The sequence below is a fragment of the Capra hircus genome, chromosome 2 (genome assembly GCF_001704415.2).
Source record: "Capra hircus breed San Clemente chromosome 2, ASM170441v1, whole genome shotgun sequence".
NCBI classification, from domain to species: Eukaryota; Metazoa; Chordata; class Mammalia; order Artiodactyla; family Bovidae; genus Capra; species Capra hircus.
This window is the reverse complement of record NC_030809.1, coordinates 110,944,814-110,972,173: the sequence shown is the minus strand read 5'-3', so window position 1 is coordinate 110,972,173 and position 27,360 is coordinate 110,944,814. Positions and strand designations below refer to the sequence as shown.

The window sequence follows — 27,360 nt, the reverse complement described above, 5'->3', positions numbered from 1 at the left end:
TGGTAACATTTTATTGCAGTTTTTTGATTTTAGGACTGAGTTTGAGATTTTTCTGAACAAAGAGGACAGCCCTCAATCACTATTATCGAATACTGATTGGTTTTGGAAACTAACTTCTTCTATGCAGTTGAAAATATTTTAAAATGAATTTAATGTAAAATTATAAGGCATAAGAGCATTCATTTGTGAATTTAGCTGCAGTGAAGACTTTTGAGTGGTAACTGATGTTTGAATTACAAGTAACATCAAGATGCTTTATACAGTTCTCATCCTGTCAAAATGAGATCTCCATTCCCACATGATTTTGCTTGAATATATTTTCCAACCTCAAACTACAGTTCCAGCAGCATTTTTTCAGACACTGATGCAAGTGCAAAGAATGTTTCCATAATTCAGAATCAATTTAATTGTGCACCTGAGGAACTTCCATCTAACCTTCAATTGGAAGTGATTAATCTGCACTGTAATGACATACCGAAAGGCAAATATCACAAGAATAATCTAATAGACTTCTCTAACTGCCTTTGAAATAATGAATATGCTCAATTAAAATCATGTCCTTCCGGGTTAATATCAGCATACGGCAGTACTTATTTTTCAGAAAAGATATTTTTTTCAAAGATAAATCCATAAAATCTGATTATCATTATCAGAGGAGTACTTCTATTTTGATGATGGGAAGCTTGAATTAGGTGGAATGTTCCTTCGCCCCTCCCCGCCTCCAAGTCCATTCCATTAACAGACTGATCTATTATAAAATACTATATACAGATATCATTATACCCTACATTTTATCATTAGAAAATATATAGGAGGCTTTTCTCTCTTGTTACATAAGTCTCTTCATAATTTTACCCAGTGGCCTGCAAGGACCAAGATACCTTGTGATCAAGTTCTTTATAACAGTTGTGGTATTCCCTGTTCTATAGCAGTGCTTCTCAAACTTGGATGTACATAATTTTTTGAGGATCTTGTTAAAATACGGATTCTGATTTGGTAGGTCTGGGGTGGAACCCAAGGTTTTGCGTTTCTTATGCATCTGAGGTGATGACAGGTGTTGGTGTCAATGGACTACATTTTGAGAAGGAAAGCTCTAGTAGTCAAGTTTGTTAGATTTTTAGACAGGTATTCTAATGTTTGTTAAGCATATCTTATGTGCCAGGAGTTATACCAGGGGCTTTTGGACATACTGACTCTTTAAAATGTCACAGAAACTTGTTAGAAGGTATTAAGGACTGCAGTGAGGTTGGGAACTCGAGTAAGGGTTTTCTGTGTGTTTATTCACTCAGCCTTGTCCAACTCTTTGCAACCCCATGGACTGTAGCCCGCCAGGCTCCTTTGTCCATGGGGATTCTCCAGGCAAGAATACTGGAGTGTGTTGCCATGCCCTCTCTCAGGGGATCTTCCCAACCCAGGGATTGAGCCCAGGTCTCCCTCATGGCAGGTGGATTCTTTAATCAGGGAAGCCCAGTAAGGGTTTTCAATTAGAAACTAATTGTTTTGTTTTCTGTTGACTGTATAGCTTCCTCTAGCACCTCATGATGGAGAAGGCAATGGCACCCCACTCCAGTACTCTTGCTTGGAAAATCCCATGGATGGAGGGGACTGGTGGGCTGCAGTCCATGGGGTCGCTAAGAGTCGGACACAACTGGGCGACTTCACTTTCACTTTTCACTTTCATGCATTGGAGAATGAAATGGCAATCCACTCCAGTGTTCTTGCCTGGAGAATCCCAGGGACGGTGGGGCCTGGTGGGCTGCCATATATGGGGTCGCACAGAGTCAGACACGACTGACGCAACTTAGCAGCAGCACCTCGTGAAGGAGAGAAGAAGCTATACATCTTAAGAAACAGAAACAGTGGGAAGCAAAGTACCACATTGGTGGCTGGTGCGATAGTAGGGACTGATGTCCTCTTCCCTGTAAATTCCATTGGGCCAGCAACCAGTTTCCAAGCCAAAGAGTGGACATAGTATGAGTGAAGTGAAAATGTTAGTTGCTCAGTCATGTCTGACTCTTTGCCAACCTATGGACTGTGGTCCGCCAGGCTCCTCTGTCCATGGTATTCTCCAGGCAAGACTACTGGAGTGGGTAGCCATTCCCTTCTGCAGGGGATCTTCCCAACCCAGGGATCGAACCCAGGTCTCCTGTATTGCACGGAGATTCTTTACCATTTGAGCCACAGGGAAGCCCATAGTATGTATAGCACATACATATTTTATAAACATTTTCCTTCAATCTCTTGCCTGCCCTTTTTATAATTCATTTAAGCTAGCCAATTCAAATTTTTGACAAGTCCAATTTATTTTTTCTGTTTTAAAATTATTTTTAAGAATTGTAAAATATACGTAAATAAGATTGACCATTTTAACCATTTTAAGATATATAGTTCAGTGACTACCATCTCCAGAGCTTTCTTTATCTTCTCCAAGCAAACCTTTAACCCATTAAACACTACTTCCATATTCCCCCATGGCCCTTATCCCTTGGCATCCACCATTCTACTTCCTGTCTCTATGAATTGACTACTCTAGGAATCTTGTGTAAACAAAATCATACAGTATTTGTCTTTCTATGTCTCTTAGACATATTTCACTTAGCATAATGTCTTCGGAGCTTATTTATGTTGTAGCCTAAATTTCCTTCAGATATAGAAAGGAGATTTCCTTCATGTTTAATACCAACTAATATTTCACTTTATGTATATACCACTTTTTATTAATGCATTCATTCATTCATTGATGGACACTATGAGTGCTCTTTCCTTTTGGCTGTTAATAATAATGCTATTAATATGGATGTACAAATATCTATTTGAGTCTTTGCTTTTACTTCCTTTGGGAGTGAAGCTCATTCACACCTACCTCTACACACTTAAGAGGTGAAACTTTCTGGATCATGGAATAATTATATTTTTAATTTTCTGAGGAACTGCTATACCATTTTCCATAGTGACTGCCCCAGTTTACATTACCCTCAGCAACACGCTACAGATCAGACTTATCCACATCCTTGCTAACACTTGTTATTTTCTGTTGTTGTTTTTTTTGACGGTAGCCATCCTAATGGGTGTGAAATGGTATCTCATTGTGATTTTGATGTCCATTTCTTTAATCTGTTGGGCAGATGTGTGTCTTCTTTGGAGAAGTGTCTGTTCAAGTTCTTGGTCCATTTTTAAATTGGATTGTTTTTGCTGTTGAATTGTAGGATGTCTTTCTATATTCTGGATGAAAAGTGAAACGGAAAGTTGTTCAGTCATGTCTGACTCTTTGCAACCTGATGGACTGTGCAGTTTAGTTCAGTCGCTCAGTCGTGTCTGACTCCTTGCGACCCCATGAACGCAGCATGCCAGGCTTCCCTGTCCATCACCAACTTCCAGAGATCACTGAAACCCATGTCCGTTGAGTCAGTGATGCCATCCATCTCATCGCCTTCTCCTGCCCTCAATCTTTCCCAGCATCAGGGTCTTTTCAAATGAGTCAGCTCTTTGCATCAGGTGGCCAAAGTATTGGAGTGTCAGCTTCAACATCAGTCCTACCAATGAACACCCAGGACTGATTTCCTTTAGGAGGGACTGGTTGGATCTCCTTGCAGTCAAAGGGACTCTCAAAGGTCTTCTCCAGCACCACAATTTGAACGCATCAATTCTTTGGCGCTCAGCTTTCTTCACAGTCCAACTCTCACATCCATACATGACCACTGGAAAAACCATAGCCTTGACTAGATGGACCTTTGTTGGCAAAGTAATGTCTCTGCTTTTGAATATGCTATCTAGGTTGGTCATAACTTTCCTTCCAAGAAGTAAGCGTCTTTTAATTTCATGGCTGTAGTCACCATCTGCAGTGATTTTGGAGCCCAGAAAAATAAAGTCAGCTGCTGTTTCCCCATCTATTTGCCATGAAGTGATGAGACCGGATGCCATGATCTTCATTTTCTGAATGTTGAGCTTTAAGCCAAGTTTTTCACTCTCCTCTTTCACTTTCATCAAGAAGCTCTTCAGTACTTTTTCACTTTCTGCCATAAGGGTGGTGTCATCTCCATATCTGAGGTTATTGATATTTCTTCTGGCAATCTTGATTCCAGTTTGTGCTTCCTCCAGCCCAGCATTTCTCATGATGTACTCTGCATATAATTTAATAAGCAGGGTGACAATATACAGCCTTGACGCACTCCTTTTCCTATTTGGAACCAGTCTGTTGTTCCATGTCCAGTTGTAACTGTTGCTTCCTGACCTGCATACAGATTTCTCAAGAGGCAGGTCAGGTGGTCTGGTATTGCTATCTCTTTCAGAATTTTCCACAGTTTATTGTGTCCCATACAATCAAAGGCTTTGGCCTAGTCAATAAAGCAGAAATAGATGTTTTTCTGGAACTCTCTTGATTTTTCGATGATCCAGCAGATGTTGGCAATTTGATCTCTTGTTCTTCTGCCTTTTCTAAAACCAGCTTGAACATCTGGAATTTCATGGTTCATGTTTTGCTGAAGCCTGGCTTGGAGAGTTTTAAGGATTATTTTACTAGCATGTGAGATGACTTCAAGTATGCGGTAGTTTGTGCATTCTTTGGCATTGCCTTTCTTTGGGATTGGAATGAAAACTGACCTTTTCCAGTCCTGTGGCCACTGCTGAGTTTTCCAAATTTGCTGGCATATTGAGTGCAGCATCATCACAGCCTCATCTTTTAGGATTTGAAATAGCTCAGCTGGAATTCCATCACCTCCACTAGCTTTGTTCATAGTGATGCTTCCTGAGGCCCACTTGACTTCACATTCCAGGATGTCTGGCTCTATCTAGGTGAGTGATCACACCATCATGACTATTATGGAGTGGCCATCATAGTCAACAAAAGAGTCTGAAATGCAGTACTTGGATGCAGTCTCAAAAATGACAGAATGATCTCTGTTCGTTTCCAAGCAAACCACTCAATATCACAGTTATCCAAGTCTGTGCCCCAACCAGTAACGCTGAAGAAGCTGAAGTTGAACGGTTTTATGAAGACCTGCAAGACCTTTTAGAACTAACACCCCAAAAAGATGTCCTTTTCATTATAGGGGACTGGAATGCAAAAGTAGGAAGTCAAGAAACACCTGGAGTAACAGGCAAATTTGGCCTTGGAATGCGGAATGAAGCAGGGCAAAGAGTAAGAGTTTTGCCAAGAAAATGCACTGGTTATAGCAAACACCCTCTTCCAACAACACAAGAGAAGACTCTACACACGGACATCACCAGATGGTCAACACCGAAATCAGATTGATTATATTCTTTGCAGCCAAAGATTGAGAAGCTCTATCAGTCAGCAAAAACAAGACCGGACTCAGATGATGAGCTCCTTATTGCCAAATTCAGACTGAAATTGAAGAAAGTGGAGAAAACCACTAGATCATTCAGGTATGACATAAATCAAATCCTTTTGATTTATGATTTATCCCTTTGATTTTTTACAGTGGAAGTGAGAAATAGATTTAAGGGACTAGATCTGATAGAGTGCCTGATGAACTATGGATGGAGGTTCGTGACATTGTACAGGAGACAGGAATCAAGACCATCCCCAAGAAAAAGAAATGCAAAAAAGGAAAATAGCTGTCTGAGGAGGCCTTACAAATAGCTGTGAAAAGAAGAGAGGTGAAAAGCAAAGGAGAAAAGGAAAGATATACCCATTTCAATTCAGAGTTCCGAAGAATAGCAAGAAGAGAGAAGAAAGCCTTCCTCAGGGATCAATGCTAAGAAATAGAGGAAAACAATAGAATGGGAAAGACTAGAGATCTCTTCAAGAAAATTAGACATACCAAGGGAACATTTCATGCAAAGATGGGCTCAATAAAGGACAGAAATGGTAGGGACCTAACGGAAGCAGAAGATATTAAGAGTTGGAAAGAATACACAGAAGAACTGTACAAAAAAGCTCTTCACGACCCATGGACTAGAGTCTGTAGCATTCTCCAGGCCAGAATACTGGAGTGGGTAACCTTTCCCTTCTCCAGGGGATCTTCCCAACCCAGGGATTAAACCCAGGCCTCTCATATTGCAATCTCTAGATAGCAATCCATTATGAGACATAGGACTTGCAGATGTTTTCTCACATTTACTTTCTTGATAATACCCTTTTAAGAGGGTTAAGAGGTAGTAAGACAAGAAGTTCCCAAGTGGCAAGAGGAAATACACTACAAGTGGCAGGCCTTTTCCCTTCTCTGTTGAGGATACCTGTTGCTGCCTCAACTTAATTTTTCTCAAACCTTGAGCTAACCAATGGGTTTTTCTTATGTAAATGTTTTCCTTAAGCTATGTTAATGAAACTGTGTATTTGCTTTGCAATCTGCCTTTCTTCAAATTGGTTCAGCCTAAGACTAACTTTTTTTCTTTTCTCAAACATGGTTCAACAAGCCAGTATTCAGGTCTTTTTGGGGGGGCGGGGTGGGGAGGGCGGAGAGTGACATACCTTGTGGTATTCTATCTTAAAAATGCATATTGTGGGACTGGGGCCTGGTGAAACTCCCTGAGCCTTGAGGTTTCTCTCTTATCTGATGAGCAGCTTGCTAACAGACATATGCCTTGCTAAAAACTACAATGGGGTGTTCCTTCTGCCCCCTTCTGATGTCTGTCAGAAGCTTTCTCTATTTTACCTTTAATAAAATTGTTACACAAAGAGCTCTGAGTGTTAAGCCTTGTCTCTAGCACCGGATCGAAATCCTCTCCTCCAAAGGTCTTGAAGCCTTTGTAGCACACGGCTCGTATCCGCAACATTTCACTTTGATGCACAGAAGTGATTTAGTTTTTTAAAAAATGCTTTTAATATTTATTTTTACTTATTTATTTGGCTGCGCCAGCTCTTAGTTCAGATGTGGGATCTAGTTCCCTGACCAAGGATTGAACCCCAGTCCCCTGCTTTGGGAGCTTAGAACATTAGCCACTGGACCACCAGGGAAGTTAATTTTGATAAAGTCCAGCTACATGTATTTTCTTTTGTTGCTGAGCTTTTGTTTTTATATCGAAGAAGTCATTGCCAGATCCAGTGTCATGAAGATTTTCCCTTGTTTTCTTCTGTGAGTTTTACAGTTTCAGGTCTTTATATTTAAGTATTTGATCCATTTTGAGTTAATTTTTGTATTTGATGTTAGGGAAGTTTTCAGCTTAACATTTTTGCATGTAGATATCCAGTCTTTCCAGGGCTGTTTGTTGAAAAGATTGTTTTTTCCCCCATGGAGTGGTCTTTGCACTCTTATTTCTGGGCTCTCTGTTTTATTCCATTGGTTTACATGTTTGTCTTTATATTAGTACTATATATATATATTGCTCCTGAGAAACCCACCAAAACTATTGGTGAATGCAGAATTTTGCTGCTTCTGTTTTTTGATAAATGGTGATTAATAAAACAGGAAAAGCATATGGGAAAAATTCTGACCCCTACCAATTGATGCTTTTGAACTGTGGTGTTGGAGAAGACTCTTGAGTCCCTTGGACTGCAAAGAGATCCAACCAGTCCATTCTGAAGGAGATCAACCCTGGGATTTCTTTGGAAGGAATGATGCTAAAGCTGAAACTCCAGTACTTTGGCCACCTCATGCAAAGAGTTGACTCATTGGAAAAGACTCTGATGCTGGGAGGGATTGGGGGCAGGAGGAGAAGGGGACGACCGAGGATGAGATGGCTGGATGGCATCACTGACTCAATGGACGTGAGTCTGAGTGAACTCCGGAAGATGGTGATGAACAGGGAGGCTTGGTGTGCTGCGATTCATGGGGTTGCAAAGAGTTGGACACGACTGAGCGACTGAACTGAACTGAAGTGAACCATACACAAATATTAACTTAGGATAAATCATAGACCCAAGCGGAAAAACGTAAAACTTAAAAAGATTATGTTTTTTCACTTTGGGACATGCAAAGTTTTCTTGGTAATAGAAAGATAATAACCATAAATAGAAAAATTAGATATTTTCCCTTCAAAATTAAACATTTCTGCTCCTCAAATCATTATGAAGAACATGGATAAAAATCAAAGATTTAAAATGTTTTTCCTGTATGTCAACCGACAGTGGGTTTTTTAAGATTTATTTTGTTTTGGTTGCGGTGTGTCTTCATTGCTGCGTCCACGCCTTCTCTGGTTGGGGCAGCAGGGGCTGCTCTTTGTTTCGGGGGGCAGGCTTCTGGTTGCAGTGATTGCTCTTGTGGAGCACGGGCTCTAGGCGTGCGGACTTCGATAGTTGCAGCACGTTGCCTCAATACTTGCAGCTTGTAGGCTGTAGAATGCTGACTGACTGGTTGTGGCTCACGGGCTTAGTTGCTCTGTGGCATGTGGGATCTTCCTGGACCAGGGATTGAACTGGTATATCGCAGTGCAAGGTGGATTCTTACCCACTGGATGACCACGGAAGGCCCTGACAGTGACTATTTCTGATGTAGTAGCAGGATTGGGAAAAAAGGAAGTACTGATGATACTTGAAAGTACATTGTCAGGAGTATACTTATGATAGAAACCAGATTCTCGGGACCTAAAACTAGTTAGGGTTATAAATCACCAGTGTAAGGAAATAATTAAATTTTCTGGTATTAATTGCATGAAATTCAAGCTTCAGTTTGTTTTTTTATTTTAAAGGCATATGTGAGACAGAAGGAGGCAGGGAGGGGAGAGACGCACAAGAGAGCAGGGATCTGTGCAGATGCAAGATTTCTTGAATATTAAGGAATAGGATCAAAAACAAGAAATGAAGGCTTTAGGCTTTTGGACCTAGCTACCTTTTTGTCTAAGATGGAAGAATGAAGAATGGACAGAGAAGATACATACAGGCACAGAAATGCTAATAAACATGGAAGGGTGGCCATTGTCCCTCTAGCCCTCCATCCGAATGAAAGTGGAAGGGAATGAGGGAACTTCAAAGAGTTAAGGACTATAGGAATAGCTCTTAACTTTTAGGAGGAAAACATCAGGGTGTGTGAAAGGGGTGTAAGGTAGTTTGAAAATGTTCCACATGTAGTTCTGGATTCTGATAATATCCTCCAGCTCCCGTTGACTCACTTAGGTCACTCCTAAAGTTTTATCAGTAGAGAATTAGCAGATATGGAGGAGAGGATTTTTAAGAGTTTAATTTAGCTTTAACTAGAATTTGTGGTGCTTTAGTCTCCTTAGTTGAAATTACATGAGGGAGTTCATTTTCCCCTCTTTAATTCTTAGAGTTATTATTTAATAATAGGTGTTACCTCAGTGATCTGCTTGATATTTGTGTGTGTGTTTGTGTCTGCCTGCTAGAAACTGAAAACACTGTACAAAAAAATCTTTGGACGTGACGGTAATAAGAGTCTTCCCCGTTTTAAATACAGTTAGTCATAAATTGAGTGCTTCCCAGGTGGCTTAATGAAAAGAATCCGCCTGCCAAGCAGGAGACATGGATTTGATCCCTGGATTGGAAAGGTCTCCTGGAGAAGGATATGGCAACCTACTTCAATATTCTTGCTTGGGAAATCCCATGGACAGAGAGCCTGGCGGGCTACAGTCCATGGGGTTGCAAAAAGAGTCGGACCATGACCTAGCAACTAAATAACAACAAAACAACCAAGTCATGAGTTATATATAAGCAAAGTATTTAAGTAGTAATACCACTTAGTGCAAAATTCTGTATAAGCTTAGAGTAGGGAGATTACATTATGAGAAGTGATGTTTTTTCAGACTATGGACTTGGATCCACTAATGGCTCATCAGATTAGTTTAATAGCTTACAAACAGCATTTTTTTTCTTTTTAATGGATTACAATAGACTTGAAAATATTGGAGCTTGCGGCATATAGTAATAAACAGTTGTGAAACTCTTAATATAAAATGTATGTATGTGTGTGTTGATTTGGGTGAAAATATATCTGTTACTGTGGATTGCAGTCAAAAAGTGTTGGAAATCCACCATAGGTTATTTTGATAAATAATTGTGGACATTATAAAAACCTTTAAAGTCCTTACATTGATCTGCTTTTGGAATTTGTTAAGTTTATATTTACATTTCAACTAATTGTTGTTCAGTTATGTCTGACTCTTTGCGACCAGATGGGCTACAGCACACCAGGCTTCCCTATCCTTCACTATCCCTCGGAGTTTTCTCAAATTCATGTCCATTGAGTTCATGATGCCATCCAACCATCTCATCCTCTGTTGCGCCTTCTCTTCCTGCCCAGCATCAGGGTCTTTTCCAAGAGTTGGCTCTTCATATCAGGTGGCCAAAGTATTGGGGCTTCAGCTCAGTATCTGTCCTTCCACTGAATATACAGGGATGATTTCTGTTTGATCTCCTTGTTGTCCAAGGGACTCTCAAGAATCTTCTCCAGTACCACAGTTCAGAAGCATCAATTCTTCAGCACTCAGCCTTCTTTATGATCCAAATCTTACATCCATACATGACTACTGGAAAACTATAGCTTTGACTATATGGACCTTTGTTGGAAAATTGATGGCTCTGCTTTTTAATATGCTGTTCAGGTTTGTCATAGCTAATTACATAAATATATTTTAGATATAAGTATATAAATACATATGTAAGTGTGCTCTTTTTTGTTTTCTTTTTTTTGGTCTTAATAGGTGCAATGGATGAGCTTCATAGTCTGGATCCAAGAAGACAAGAATTATTGGAAGCTAGATTTACAGGAGTTGCAAGTGGGAGCACGGGGAGCACGGGCAGTTGCAGTGTTGGCGCTAAAGTGAGTAAAATTGTAATCTCTATTTGACATTTTTTCTTTATATTAAAGTATGCATATTTTTAAAAGGATTTATATTTAACAGCAAGTTAGTACTTAATATTATTTTTATAATGTATAGGAAAAAATCCAGTGTTTGTATACCTGATTTCTAGTATAGCATACCATATTTTGCATACCATTTTGCAAAAAGGCAAAATGGTTGTCTGAGGAAGCCTTACAAATAGCTGAAAAAAGGAAAAGAAAGTGAAAGTGAAAAGGAAAGATATACCCATCTGAATGCAGAGTTCCAAAGAATAACAAGGAGAGATAAGAAAGCCTCCCTCAGTGATCAATGCAAAGAAATAGAGGAAAACAACAGAATGGGAAAGACTAGAGATCTCTTCAAGAAAGTTAGAGACACCAAGGGAACATTTCATGCAATGATGGGCTCAGTAAAGGACAGAAATGGTATGGACCTAACAGAAGCAAAAGATATTAAGAAGAGGTGGTAAGAATACACAGAATTATACAAAAGAGATCTTCATGACCCAGATAATCATGATGGTGTGATCACTCACCTAGAGCCAGACATCCTGGAATGTGAAGTCAAGTGGGCCTTAGAAGCATCACTACAAACAAAGCTAGTGGAGGTGATGGAATTCCGCTTGAGCTATTTCGAATCCTAAAAGATGATGCTGTGAAAGTGTTGTACTCAATATGCCAGCAAATTTGGGAAACTCAGCAGTGGCCACAGGACTGGAAAAGGTCAGTTTTCATTCCAATCCCAAAGAAAGGCAATGCCAAAGAATGCTCAGACTATCGCACAATTGCACTCATTTCACATGCTAGCAAAGAAATGCTCAAAATTCTGCAAGCCAGGCTTCGACAGTATGTGAACTGTGAACTTGCAGATGTCCAAGCTGGATTTAGAAAAGGCAGAGGAACCAGAGATTAAATTGCCAACATCTGTTGGATCATCAAAAAATCAAGAGAGTTCCAGAAAAATACCTACTTCTGCTTTATTGACTATGTCAAAGCCTTTGTGTGGATCACAACAAACTGTGGAAAATTCTTAAAGAAATGGGAATGTCAGACCACCTTACCTTCCTCCTGAGAAGTCTGTATACAGTTAGAACTGGACAGAAGCAACAGTTAGAACTGGACATGGAGCAATGGACTGGCTCCAAATGGGGAAAGGAGTACATCAAGGCTGTATATTGTCACCCTGCTTGTTTACCTTATATGCAGAGTACATCATGAGAAATGCCAGGCTGGATGAAGCACAAGCTGGAGTCAAGATTGTTGGGAGAAATATCAATAACCTCAGATATGCAAATAACATTACATTTATGGCAGAAAGCAAAGAACCAAAGAGACTCTTGATGAAAGTAAGAGGAGAGTGAAAAAGTTGGCTTAAAACTCAACATTCAGAAAACTAAGATCATGGAATCTGGTCCCATCACTTCATGGCAAATACACGGGGAAACAATGGAAACAGTACAGACTTTATTTTTTGGGGCTACAAAATCACTGCAGATGGTGAAAGTAGCTATGAAATTAAAAGACGCTTGCTTTTTGGAAGAAAAGTTATAAGCAACCTAGACGGCATATTAAAAAGCAGAGACATTACTTTGCCAGCAAAGGTCCATCTAGTCAAAGCTATGGTTTTTCCAGCAGTCATGTATGGATGTGAGAGTTGGACTGTAAAGAAAGCTTAGTGCTGAAGAATTTATGCTTTTGAAATGTGTTTGAAAAGACTCTAGAGAGTCCTTTGGACTGCAAGGAGATCAAACCAGTCAATCCTAAAGGAAATCAGTCCTGAGGATTCAATGGAAGGACTGATGCTGAAATTGAAACTCCAATACTTTGGCCACCTGATGGAAAGAACTGACTCATTGGAAAAGATCCTGATGCTGGGAAAGATTGAAGACAGGAGGAGAAGAGGATGACAGAGGATAAGATGTTTGGATGCCATCACCGATTGGATGGACATGAGTTTGAGCAAGCTGAGGGAGTTGGTGGTGGACAGGGGAGCCTGGCGTGCTGCAGTCCGTGGGGTTGCAAAGAATCAGATACGACTGAGCGACTGAACTGATACTATATTTTGAGTATTTATGTTGTAATTTAGCATAATAGGTTTCAAGAGTGAAAATGAATTTGGTAGAGGCACTGTCTTCCTCCCATTAAATAATTTTCACCTTTCCTTATCCTTTTTGTTTCTTCTTTGACCCTGTAACTCATGTTCCTGTTATATATGTTCCTATCTGTACAGTAATCCACTGCTGCTACCTGCTGTATAAAATGAATAGTGTATCTGTTATGGCTTCCAGTGATAGATATCAGGTTATCTCCAACTCCCTGCTGCCTCACATTGTGGTGAATTTCTTGTAACTGTTCTCTTTTGTGACTTTGTAAACATTTTTTTAAGATATATTCCTCACAGCAGAATTGATAGAGCATAGGAATGGCACCCCACTCCAGTACTCTTGCCTGGAAAATAGCATGGACAGAGGAGCCTGGAAGGCTGCAGTCCATGGGGTCGCTGAGGGTTGGACACAACTGAGCGACTTCACTTTCACTTTTCACTTTCACGCATTGGAGAAGGAAGTGGCAACCCACTCCAGTGTTCTTGCCTGGAGAATCCCGGGGACACGGAAGCCTGGTGGGCTGCCGTCTATGGGGTCACAGAGTCGGACACGACTGAAGCGACTTAGCAGCAGCAGCAGCAGGACATGTATAGATTTAAATTGACTAAATAGTGTGTGCTATTTATAAGAGTTGTGTGAAACTAATTTGCATTTAGCAGAGTGCATGAGTATTTCTGTATCTTTGTATCTAAGAAACCCTTGGCATCATCCAGATTCCTCATGCTTGATCGCCCAGAAGGTATATTTTGCTGTGCTGTTGTGCTGTGTGTCTTGCTGGGTTGCTGGGCTGTGCTAAGTCACTTTATCATGTCTGACTCTTTGCTACCCCATGTAACCCACAAGACTTCTCTGTCCACAGAGTTTTCTGGGCAAGGATACTGGAGTAGGTTGCCAGGGGTTTTTCTCCACCCAGGGATCAAACCCATGTCTCTTTCGTCTCCTGTATTATTTACCATCAGAGCCACTCTTTCTCATATGTCCCTTGTATATTCTACATAGTCCATGTTGATTACTTCAGTTCAGTTCAGTCGCTCAGTCGTGTCCGACTCTTTGCGACCCCATGAATCGCAGCACGCCAGGCCTCCCTGTCCATCACCATCTCCCGGAATTCACTCAGACTCACGTCCATCGAATCCATAATGCCATCCAGCCATCTCACCCTCGGTCGTCCCCTTCTCCTCCTGCCCCCAGTCCCTCCCAGCATCAGAGTCTTTTCCAAGGAGTCAACTCTTTGCATGAGGTGGCCAAAGTACTGGAGTTTGAGCTTTAGCATCATTCCTTCCAAAGAAACCCCAGGGTTGATCTCCTTCAGAATGGACTGGTTGGATCTCCTTGCAGTCCAAGGGACTCTCAAGAGTCTTCTCCAACACCACAGTTCAAAAGCATCAATTCTTCAGCGCTCAGCCTTCTTCACAGTCCAACTCTCACATCCATACATGACCACTGGAAAAACCATAGCCTTGACTAGATGGACCTTATTCGCAAAGTAATGTCTCTGCTTTAGAATATACTATCTAGGTTGGTCATAACTTTTCTTCCAAGGAGTAAGCGTCTTTTAATTTCATGGCTGCAATCACCATCTGCAGTGATTTTGGAGCCCAAAAAAACAAAGTCTGACACTGTTTCCACTGTTTCCCCATCTATTTCCCATGAAGTGATGGGACCAGATGCCATGATCTTCGTTTTCTGAATGTTGAGCTTTAAGCCAACTTTTTCGCTCTCCTCTTCCACTTTCATCAAGAGGCTTTTTAGCTCCTCTTCACTTTCTGCCATAAGGGTGGTGTCATCTGCATATCTGAGGTTATTGATATTTCTCCTGGCGGTCTTGATTCCAGCTGTGTTTCTTCCAGTTCAGCGTTTCTCATGATGTACTCTGCATAGAAGTTAAATAAGCAGGGTGACAATATACAGCCTTGACGTACTCCTTTTCCTATTTGGAACCAGTCTGTTGTTCCATGTCCAGTTCTAACTGTTGTTTCCTGACCTGCATACAGATTTCTCAAGAGGCAGGTCAGGTGGTCTCGTATTCCCATCTCTTTCAGAAGTTTCCACAGTTTCTTGTGATCCACACAGTCAAAGGCTTTGATAACTTCTCTCATTTTGTCATGTCTGTTAACTTTTTTTATGGTATCCATCATATCTACCATAAATGTGGTATAGAACTCTTTAATGTTGTTAAATTCAAACTCACTAATTTTTTTTGCTTTATGGTATATAGCTTAGTATACCAAATTTTGGTTTTACTAAGAAAAACAGTTGTCACCATTAACCATCTAGGTCAGATAGACCTTTTTGCTATGTTTATATTTTGTTATTTTACTAATTTTCAGCAATAAGAAAAACATATAATAGCAACTTTATTAGAAATTTTAATATGAATTTAAACATACTTAAAAATCTCTTTGTATCAAGTAAATCTTGGTGCACAAGCATCATAAAAGTTGAAGGATATTGTTATGCATCCTTTGAGCTTAAAAATAGCCCAGGTTCTTGTTGTAGAACATTGTATGATGCAGTCCTTCAGCTGAATGAATTAATGGATGAGAATACCGTGTTTCCCTTTTTCCTCCCCTTAGAAATGTATTGTCCTTTTCATTGATTCTGGAATTTGAGAAAATTCATCTATGATATTGTCATTTGAAGACTCAGATTTTATTAATATGTTTATTGTCACCATCATCAGTTTTAGGTGCTGTTATGTCTTTATTTTCTGATTTGTGTAATAAACATAAATTATCATCTGTCATTTTCTTCTCTGATTGTCTTACGTAGAAAATGAAAATTTCTTATTAGCTGGAGTTTATAAAAGCTAAAATCAGACTCCAAAGATAGTTTCTTAGTCATTATATGTTTTTGAAAGATGCAGTACTTTGAGGTAAAGAAAATAACTTTATAATTTATTTATAAATTTATTTTTATAACTTATTTCACTATTGCATCATCCTTTTAGGCATTAAATCTGTATTGTTTTTCTATTTCTACTATAGTAAATTATCATGAAGTTGCTCAAGACAGTACATATTTATTATCTTATAATTCTATAGCATCCGAAGTCTGAGACAAGTCTCACTCGGCTAAAATCAAGCTGTCTGTGTTGCTGCATGTCTTTCCGGGGGCTTGAAGGAGGATCGATTTGCCATGCCTTTTCCAGCTGTGAGAGGCTGCCTGCATTCCTTGGCTGGTGGTGTCCTTCCTGCATATTCAGAGCCAGCAGTGTTTCATCTCTCTTACTCTTCTTTGACAATCATATGTAATGGACCGTAGCCTAGAAGGGCTCTTCACTTTTAATTGCTAATATGATTAGATTGGGCCCACCCCAATCTGGATAATCTGGCATAATTTCCCCATTTCAAAATTCTCATCCTTACTCACATCTGCAGAGTCCCTTTTGGCATATACAATAACATTCTGGTGTTTAGGGCATGGACATCACCAGGGAGCCAATATTCTGCCTATCATATCATCATTCTTCCATTTTAGAGGCTTCTCTTTGTTTCAGCATACTTGAGTAATTGATGAACAATAAGTAATGACTTCCTTTATGATATAATAACAAAATATGGGAAAAATAAGATCAGTAAGATCCCATAATGTATTTTGGATTTATGAAAGCCGGTGGACATCTGGTAATTAATTGCAGGGTAGAATGTGTTATATTCTATTAAAAATAAGTTCCTATTTTTATTCTGTGGATGGTCTCAAAGAATAAAAGTCCTGAAATATTAATTATTGCAAACTGACTTGAAAAAGAAGCCAGAAAGCTAAAGTTGGGTCCAATGGACTCTGATGGTATTCTAAAAGTCAAATTCTTCTTCCCCACCCGTGAGGCAAAAATACAGTTCCTTCTGTTTTATAGTTTTATATTTATTCTTTAGCCCGTTGAGGCCTCATCTTTTATATAATATTGATAAAGATCAGGTTTTATTTTTCTCCACGTAGTAAACCAGTTTTCTCCACTTCTTAAATCATCCATATTTTCCCACTGATGTGATGCGCCTGTATTATATGTTGATTTGCCGTGTGTATATTCTGAGCTGTCTGAAATTTGCCTTACGTTCCGGTGGTCTTTCTGTGTTCTTCTGTCAGTATCACATAAAGAATATGGTTGTGTTTTGATACATCTTGTTTCTGCGGTAAAGCAAGTCTCTCCTTTAATCTTCTTTTGTAAGATTGACTCAATTATTTATGGATCTTTATTCCCTCGTGTAAAATTTGAGCATGTCTTTAGTTGTTAGCACTTGGGGATTATTCTTCTTTAATAACTCATTTGTATCTTTTTCCTTTAAAGATCAAATGGAATTTTTGTCCTAAATGCAGATTGATTTGGGGAGTATTGAAATGTTTATAAGATTAGGTTGTCCCATCTAAGTACATGAAATGTCTCTCCATTTGTTCAGTTCTCTCTGTATAGTTCTACAGAATTTTTGGCTGTTTTAATGAATTTTTCGGGCTTATTTCTGGATCCTTGAAAGTTTTTGTGGCTGAAGTATTTTTTATTATATTTTCTAGTTGGCTCTTGGTGACCTAGGAGGTTTTTTATTTTTATAGACTGGTGTTGTATTTAGTAGTCTTACTTTGGTCTCTTTTATTGGTTGTACTACTTTGTTGATTATTTACATTTGTCCAAGAGAAATAGTTATTTTCCCCAGATTACAGTTTTATTTCTTATACTTCATATATGTGTGTGTGTGTGTTGGTCATGAGCTTCAGTACTATGTCTTGTCCTGTTCAAGAGGAATCATCTAAAGTTTCTCCATTAAATGTAATGTTTGCTGTAGGTTACGTGTATATAACCATGACCACAGAGCAAAAGAGCTTTTCCATTCCTGGTTACTTAAGAATTTTTTGTTCATTTGTTTTAAAAATAGTAAGTATAACAAATTTTGAAAAACATTGAACTTTGTATTTCTGGGATAAACCCAACTTGGTTATGATATACCATTTTAAAAATATTTTATTAGATTTAATATATGACTAGCTATTTTAGTTAGGATTTGTACATTTATGGTTGTAACAGAAATAGATGCACTGACCTGAAGAGTACTATTTTAGTGAGTTTTGACAAATGTATACACTTGTAGTAATCCACATCCTTTTAAGATATAGAACATTTTCATCACCTTGTCTGTTTTATAAAACAGTATCACACTAGTCCCATAAAGTGAACTATTTTTTTGCTATTTTCAGTTTTTTCAGCATCGTATATGTAGTAGAAAATGTTCATGGGAAGATGAGTAGACGTTTACCTGTAAAACTGTCTTGTCCTGGAGTTTGTTGTGAGGAAAGGTCTTTCACTATCATTTAAATTTCATTAATATTAGTTTATTAATCTATTTCAGTTAAGCTTTTCAGACTTATTAGTGGATAGTTATAACACTTTAAAAAAATCTCAGTTCTTATTCATTTCTGTTTATTCTTTCAGATTCTGCTTTTCTGTTCATTCCTGCCAGAGCCCTAATTAAGTAACTGTTTCAAAGAATTTGGTTTTAATCTGTTTCACTTTATTTTCCTCATTGATTTCTGTCATCATAATTTACTTGCTGGATTTGCTCTGTGGCTCTTCCTCCAGCTGTTGAGTTGAATGAGTTAGATTATTTATATGGCAACATAATAAATATACAGTAAAACGTATGGATTTAAAGTGACTTGTGCTGTAAGTTTTGTGAATGCATAAAATTGTGTAACCTCCACCACCATTAGGATGTAAAATAGTTCTCAAAATATTCCCCCATGCCCTTTTGTACTCTCCTTTAGGTTGCCTCTGGTAACCACTGATTTATTTACTGTTTTTATAGTTTTGCCTTTGCAAGCCTGTCATACAAATGGAGTCAGTATTGTAAATATGTAGCCTTAGATTCTGACTTCTTTTATCTTAGGAAAATGCATTCTTTTGAGATTCATCCATTGTTGTAATATTATCAATAGTTAATTTTTATTGTTAAATAGGGTTCTATTGTATAAAATATTGATATATTGATACATTTGTTTTTTAAATATTATTAAAATATAGTTGATTTACAGTGTTGTGTTTCAGATGTACAGCAAAGTGAATTCAGTTATACATGCATACATATTTATATTTTCTTTAGGTTCAATTCCATTATAGATTATTACAAGATACTGAGTATAGTTCCCTCTGCTGTAGAGTAGGTTCTTGTTGGTTATCTGTTTTTTATACTGTAGTGTGTGAAAATAAACCACAATTTTTTTACATCCATTTCTACTAGATAAAGAACATCTAGGTTATTTTAAGTATTTTAAGGATTACAAATACACTTACTATAAACATTTGTATATTCACTCCTCTTAAGTTTAGTTATCTTGAGCTCTTTTGTTATAGAATTACATTTTTTGCATTGCTTTTTGAAAATACAGTTTGTGTGACATCAGTCCTGAAATGTGCCCTGTTTTATAAACGTTTCACATCTAATAGCTTCTAATTGTATTAGTTCAGATCTTGGATATCTCCTTGTATTGTCAGCTTGAGTTATCTTTTTTTGAGGGACATATTTTTAAATCTTTAATTGTGATTATTGAGGTATGCATTTCAGCTTGTTCATCAGTTTTGGCTTGATGTATTTTGATGTGGCCTTTTTACATGCATATATCTTTTTTGGTTCTTTTCATGACTACATAATTATTTTTTAGAAAATATTTGTTTTTTTAGATCCTCAGCTTTGTTTTGGTTCATATTTGTCTTAGGTATGTTTTTCTGTTCCTTTATTTTTGTTTTTAATTGTGTTTCTGGTAGACAGTATGTCTCCTTTTTTGGATGGAAAATGAGCATTTTTCTCAAATGGTGGATTCAGTCCGTTACACCTATTATAATTATTTTTATTTTATGACTTGGTTCTGCCATCTATTGGTTGATATCTTCTAATTGATATCTTCTTGACTTTCATTCCCTTCCACTCCTTGCTTTCCATTGGACAGACACAGTTTTTCCTGATGTTTTAAAGGTTATATGTTAAAAAATAGTTACATATTCTATTTTTAGTTTTATGATGAAACTCTTTAATCATTTATTTCTGTTCTCTCTCTAACTGGTATTTATGCATTCCTTCATGGTCGCCTCTGTCCACCCCCCTCCCCCACCTTTTTGAAACAACTTTTTACTTTGAAAAGTAATACTGTACTTATACAAAAATTGACAATATTTTATAAGAATACTTACATACTTTTTATCTAGATTTAAGAAATATAAGCATTTTTGTCAATTTTGTGCTCGTGTATATATACATCTTGATCATCTCTTTCAAATATCACTGGGTCTCTGTGATAAATGTGAACACACCTATGGCTGATTCATGTTGCTGTTTGGTAGAAACTTACACTGTAAAGCAGTTTTTCTTCGATTAAAAAAAAACCCCAAAACTGTTAGCAGACCTTTTCAAGGAACCTTCATTTTAGTGGCGACTGGTACTTAGGAACCAAGCTAGGTATGCCTAATGTTATGTGACAATCTCTTAGAAGAGTGTCAGCTAATGTAGGAAGAATATAGACTCAGAAAGTCAACACAGTGTTTCCCAGTACTGATTAAGTTAAGGATCATCAATGGATGCTAAAACCATTTAGCAAAATGTTTTAGAGAACAGTGTTTTACAAGGTTTCAAAGTTTCACCCTATTGTTGTTTAGTTGCCAAGTCGTGTCACAACTCTGTGACCTCATGAACTGCAGCATACCAGGCTTCCCTGTCCTTCGCTATTTCCCAGAGTTTGCTCAAACTCACGTTCATTGAATTACTGATGCCATCCAGTCCAACCATCTTACTGTCTGTTGCCCCTTTCTCTTGCCCTCAGTCTTTCACAGACTGAGGGACTTTGCCAGTGAATCATCTGTTCGCATCAGGTGGTCAGAGTATTGGAGCTTCAGCATCAGTCCTTCCAGTGAATATGCAGGATTGATTTCCTTTAGGATTGACTAGTTTGATCTCACAGTCCAAGGGACTCTCGCGTCTTCTCTAGCACCAGTTCAAAAACATCAATTCTTTAGCACTCAGCCTTCTTTATGGTCCAACTCTCACATTGTTACATGACGACTGGAGAAACCATAGCTTTGACTATACGGACCTTTGCTTCTGCCTTTTAATACGCTGTCTAGGTTTGTCATTGCTTCTCTTTCCAGGAGCAAGCGTCTTTTAATTTCATGATTGCAGTCACCATGTGCAGTGATTTTAGAGCCCAAGAGAATAAAATCTGTCACTGTTTCCATTTTCTCCCATCTATTTGCCATGAAGTGATGGGACCTGATGCCATTATCTTCATTTTTTGAATGTTGAATTTTAAGCCAGCCTTTTCACTCTCCTGTTTCACCTTCATCAAGGGGCTCTTCACTTCCTCTTCACTTTCTGCCACTAGAGTGGTATCATCTGCATATCTGAGGTTGTTGTTATTTCTGGGCAGTCTTGATTCCAGCTTGATTCATCCAGCCCGGCATTTCACATGACATACTCTACATAGAAGTGAAATAAGCCAGATGACAATGTACAGCCTTGACATGGTCCTTTCCTCAATTTTGAACCAGCCCTTTGTTCCATGTCCTGTACTAACTGTTGCTTCTTGTCCTGCATACAGATTTCTCAGGAGGCAAGTAAGATGGTCAGCTACTGCCAACTCTTTTAAGAATTTTCCAGTTTGTTGTGATCCACACAGTCAAATGCTTTAGTGTAGTCAGTGAAGCAGAAGTAGATGTTTTTCTGAAACTCCCTTGTTTTTTCTGTGATCCATCAGATGTTGGCAATTTGATCTCTGGTTCCTCTGCCTTTTCTGAACCCAGCTTGTACATCTGAAAGTTCTTGATTGACGTACTGCTGAAGCCTAGCTTGAAGGATTTTGAGCACAACCTTGCTAGCATGTTGAATGAATGCAGTTGTATGGTAATTTGAGCATTCTTTGGTATTGTCTTTCTTTGGGATTGGAATGAAAACTGACCTTTTCCAGTCCTGTGGTCACTGCTGAGTTTTCCAAATTTGCTAGTGTATTGAGTACAGCTGTTTCACAGCTGTACACAGGATTTGAAATAGCTCAACTGGAGTTCCATTACCTCCACTAGCTTTGTTCATAATAATGCTTCATAAGGCCCACTTGACTTTACACTGTCGGATGTCTGGCTGTAGGTAAGTGACCACACCATTGTGCTTATCTGGGTCATTAAGACCTTTTTTGTATAGTTCTGTGTATTCTTGCCAACTCTTCTTAATCTCTTCTGCTTCTGTTAGGTCCTTGCTGTTTCTCTCCTTTATTGTGCTCATCTTTGCATGAAATGTTCCTTTGGTATCTCTTTTTCTTGAAGAAATCTCTATAGTCTTTCCCATTCTGCTGTTTTTCTCTCTTTCTTTGAATTGTTTACTTAAGGTGGCATTCTCACCTCTCCTTGCTATTCTTTGGAACTCAGCATTCAGTTGGGTATATCTTTCCCTTTCTCCTTTGCCGTTTTTTTTTTCTTTTTTTTCTCAGCTATTTGTAAGGCCTCCTCAGACAGCCACTTTGCCTTCTTGCATTTCTTTTTCTTGATGGTTTTGGTCACCACCTCCTGTGCAGTGTTACAAACCTCTGTCCATAGTTCTTCAGATATTCTGTCTACCAGATCTAATCCCTTGAATCTATTCGTCATCTCCACTGTAATCATACAGGATTTGATTTAGGTCATACCTGAGTAGCCTGGTGGTTTTTCCTACTTTTTTCAATGTGAGCCTGAATTTTGTAATAAGGAGCTGATGATCCGAGCCACAGTCTGCTCCAAGTCTTGTCTTTGCTGACTGTATAGAGCTTCTCCACCTTTGGCTGCAAAGAATATAATCGATCTGATTTCAGTGTTGACCATCTGGTGATGTCCATGTGTAGAGTTGTCTCTTGTGTTGTTGGAAGAGGCTGTTTGCTATGACCAGTGTGTTTTCGTGGCAAAACTCTGTTAGCCTTTGTCCTGCTTCATTTTGTACTCCAAGGCCAAACTTGCCCAGTACTCCAGGTATCTCTTAACTTCCTACTTTTGCATTCCAGTCCCTTATCATGAAAAGAACATCTTTTTTGGGTGTTGGTTCTAGAAGGTCTTGTAGGTCTTCATAGAATCGTTTAACTTCAGCTTCTTTGGCATTAGTGTTTGGGGCATAGACTTGGATTACTGTGATATTGAATGGTTTGCCTTGGAAATGAACTGAGATCATTCTGTTGTTTTTGAGATTGCACTAAGTACTGCATTTTGGACTCTTCTGTTGGCTATGAGGCTACTTCATTCCTTCTAAGGGATTCTTGCCCACAGTAGTAGATATAATGGTCATCTAAATAAAATTTACCCATTTCCATCCTTTTTAGTTCATTGATTGCTAAAATGTTGATGCTCACTCTTGCCATTTCCTGTTTGACCACTTCCAGTTTACCTTGATTCATGGACCTAACATTCCAGGTACCTATGCAATATTGTTCATTATAGCATCAGACTTTACTTTTACCCCCAGTCACATCCACAGCTGGGCGTCTTTTCTGCTTTGGCCCAGCCTCTTCATTCTTTCTGGAGCTATTTCTCTAGTTTTTCCTAGTAGCATACTGGACACCTACCATCCTCGGGGGCTCATCTTTCTGTGTAATATCTTTCTGCCTTTTTATATTGTTCATGGCGTTCTCAGTGCAAGAATACTGAAGTGGTTTTCCATTCCCTTCTCCACCCTATAGATTAGTTATTAATTATAAAAGAGCAAATGTGCCTTTAAAGTAGAGAGATGTGTTGATTACCACACAGTAAATAAGGTTAAGCTTTGTACTGGTCATGTCACAGAGAGCTTGACATGCGCATCTCGAGGGTGATGTAATAGGAATAACACTGATCACCTCTAGTTTCCATTGCGGAAATGTTTGATTTGAATTTAATCATGAGGAAATACCCCTGGGGCATCCTGGTGGCCAGTGCCATGAAGAGCAGACAGAAGTAGAGGACCATTCTAAGTCGAATGAGACAAAAGACACTTACTAGCCAAGTGTAGTGTGTGACTCTAGATCCTGATTTCTTCCTGGACGGGGAGAAAAACAATTTTTAAGGACATTTTTGAGACAACAGGGAAAATTTAAGTGTGGCGTGTATGTTGGATGCTGCTGCTGCACTAATGTTGGTTTTGTTGTTCTTTGGGGGATAAGCTTGTATTTTAAAAAGTGCTTACTTGAATTTAATAGCACAGGTAAAGATTAGAGAGGGCTTTGCTGGTGGCTCAGTGGTGAAGAACCCGCCTGCCGTTGCAGGAGATGTGGGTTCGATGCCTGGGTAGGGAAGATCCCCTGGAGGAGAAAATGGCAACCCACTCCAGTATTCTTACCTGCGCTGTCCCATGGACAGAGGAGCCTGGCAGGCTACAGTCCATGGGGTATCAGAAGAGTCGGACACGGCTCAGCAAATAGACAATAACAAACAACAAAACCTTACAGGATATCAGGTAGTGGTGAGCAGTGACTCTCACAGTGTTTTTATATTTGAATTGATAGTGATAACGTGCCTGTGAAATGCATTGTTAATAGTAGTCAGATTTTAATAAGAGTAACACCAGGAGTTTGTAATGTGGAAATAAAACCATTTGAAGAATCAAATTTCTAATAATGATCCTGCTCTGAGAGAAGAGGAATGAGGGAGAAAGATAAGAAAATCATCTAGGAATATAGAATGGTTCATTAAGATTTGATTTTTAGGCTTCTATGTTTGCTGAAAGTAAGAAAGTAATAAGCAGAAGTGCAGGCCATACATAGAACTTTTACTGTGATGGGTATAGGAGGAGGAACAGAAGCAAACTGAGTCTAATAAATACAAGGAAGAAAGAGGCGATATTGTCACCTGCTTTTATATAAGATAGTAGAAAGAAAGCCAAGTGTATATTATGATAAAAAATGAGAATCTATCTTTAGGCAGTTGACAGGAAACATACCCCCAAAATGACAAACATTGGAATTAACCAGAAAGAAAATATTTCAGATAATCATAAAGTAAAAGACAGTAGAATCAAATACAGATTTGAGATTAGTATCTCCTCAACTTCAGACTCTTCCGAAGACTTACCATCACAGTTAAAATGAAATGCTCGCAGTAGATCTTCTGATCTAGCCCTAGACTAAGTACCCTATTTGACTAACTGTCCCGCTACTGCACTCAAACTGGTTTATTTGCCAGTTGCCTCAAATGTACTTATCTAACTTCAGGTTTCTGTTCAAATGTCACCTCTTTACATAGGCATTCTATGATGCTCTGTGTATGATATTCCTATACCACTCTCCCTTCCTCCACTTAATTTTTAAGAAGTACTGGTTTCTTCAGTTCAGTTCAGTCACTCAGTCATGTCTGACTTTCTGTGACCCTATGATTTGCAGCACACCAGGCCTCCCTGTCGATAACCAACTCCCGGAGTTCACCCAAACTCATGTCCATCGAGTCGGTGATGCCATCCAGCCATCTCATCCGCTGTTGTCCCCTTCTCCTCCTGCCCCCAGTCCCTCCCAGCATCAGAGTCTTTTCCAGTGAGTCAACTCTTTGCATGAGGTGGCCAAAGTATTGGAGTTTCAGCTTTAGCATTGTCCTTCCAATGAACACCCACGGCTGATCTCCTTTAGAATGGACTGGTTGGATCTCCTTGCAGTCCAAGGGACTCTCAAGAGTCTTCTCCAACACCACAGTTCAAAAGCATCAATTCTTCTGCGCTCAGCTTTCTTCACAGTCCAACTTTCACATCCATACATGACCACTGGAAAAACCATAGCCTTGACTAGACAGACCTTTGTTGGCAAAGTTTTTTGAATATGCTATCTAGGTTGGTCATAACTTTCCTTCCAAGGAGTAAGCGTCTTTTAATTTCATAGCTGCGATCACCATCTGTAGTGATTTTGGAGCCCCCCAAAAATAAAGTCTGACACTGTTTCCACTGTTTGCCCATCTATTTCCCATGAAGTGATGGGACCAGATGCCGTGATCTTTGTTTTCTGAATGTTGAGCTTTAAGCCAACTTTTTCACTCTCCTCTTTCACTTTCATCAAGAGGCTTTTTAATTCTTCTCAACTGGTTACTGGTTTCTTACATGTTACTAAATACTTACATGTTTGTTTATTGTCTGTTTCCCTTCTTGTAGTATAAACTTCAAGAGCACTTGAATCTAAGTCTTTTTCTATTATATCCCTAGCATCTACGACAGTAGTAAGGCTCTCAGTAGTTATCTCTGAATGTGTGAAAGTGTTAGTTGCTTAGTTGTGTCCGATTCTTCGTGATGCCATGGGCTGTAGCGTATCAGGCTCCTCTGTCCATGGGATTCTCCAGGCAAGAATAGTGGAGTGGGTAGCCATTCCCTTCTTCAGGGATCGTCCTGACCCAGGTCACCTGCATTTCAGGCAGATTCTTTACAGTCTGAACCAACAGGGAATCCCTTTGAATGTATGAATGAGTATCAGGTGAAACAGTCTTGAAAAGCCTTAATGGAATAGAGGTAGATACTGTTTAAGGATTGTGCTGTGCTGTGCTTAGTCATTTAGTCATGTCCAACTCTTTGTGACCCCATGGACTGTGGCCTGCCAGGCTCCTCTGTCCATGGGGTTCTCCAGGCAAGAATATTGGAGTGGGTTGCCATGCCCTCCTCCAGGGGATCTTGCTAACCCAGGGATTAAACCCAGGTCTCTGATTTCCCATTGCAGGTGGATTCTTTACTGTCTGAGCCACCAGGAAGAAAGATATGACAGTGAAGAACTTATATATCAAACAGTTCCAAAAGTACATGCTGAATTTATTAAAGTAGAGATAGATTGAGGGGTTTTAATATAGTTCTCTTGGATTTTGTTCAAAAATATATAAAAGAGCAATAGTATGATCATACACACAATAATCAGTACTCTTCATTCAAAGATTCTGTTATTACAAATTCACATATTTGCTAAAATTTATTTGTAACTTCAAAACCAAAACGTCCATTGCTTTTGCTGGTCATTCAAGGGCCTGCACATATGCAGAGTGGTGAAAAATTTGAGTCACTGGAGGCTAAACAAAGTGACAGTCTGCCTATATTTTAAGCTCTTATACTATGAACAAGTTATTCTTTTCTCAGTTTACCTGATGCCATATTTCTCCACATTTTTGTGCTTTTTATTGGTAGTTTTCCTGTTTAAAATAGCCCCTCAGGGTTGTAGTAAAGTGTAGTGTTCTAAGCACAAGAAGACTGTGATGTGCCTGAGGGAGAAAATATGCTTGTTAGATTAGCTTCATTCAGGCATGAGTTACAGTGTTCTTTGCCATGCGGTCAATGTGACAGTATATATTAAATAAAGTGTCTTTAACCAGAAGCACACTTTTATATGAAACAAGGTTATGTATTGATTGGTTGGTGAAATTGTGATGAGAATCTTGCAGGAGCCTAATCCTGTAGTTCTCATAGCATCAAGGATTTATCATTTGTTAATTCACTGTTCATAGCTGATAACAAACACTAGAAGAGAGAGAACTTATGTTCTATTATATGCTGCTTCTTTTCTCTTAATCCCAAGATTGCGTCACCTGTTTATTTTACTTGCCCCACATCCTTGTGGCATGAGTTTGTGGCTCTGTTGCCCGA

General features: G+C 38.9%; 1 protein-coding gene across 3 annotated transcripts in view; it reads left to right on the top strand.

Annotated features, from left to right (window-relative positions):
* TLK1 (tousled like kinase 1) overlaps positions 1–27,360 on the top strand; it is a 176,305-nt gene that overhangs the window by 51,424 nt on the left and 97,521 nt on the right. For 2 of the 3 annotated variants that reach the window (XM_018064515.1, XM_018064521.1), the window contains exon 2: positions 10,555–10,673. In XM_018064515.1, coding sequence (XP_017920004.1) covers positions 10,555–10,673 — 119 coding nt within the window. Of the gene's footprint in view, positions 1–10,554; positions 10,674–27,360 lie in introns of those variants that run through there. The other variant, XM_018064534.1, reaches the window with a different exon arrangement.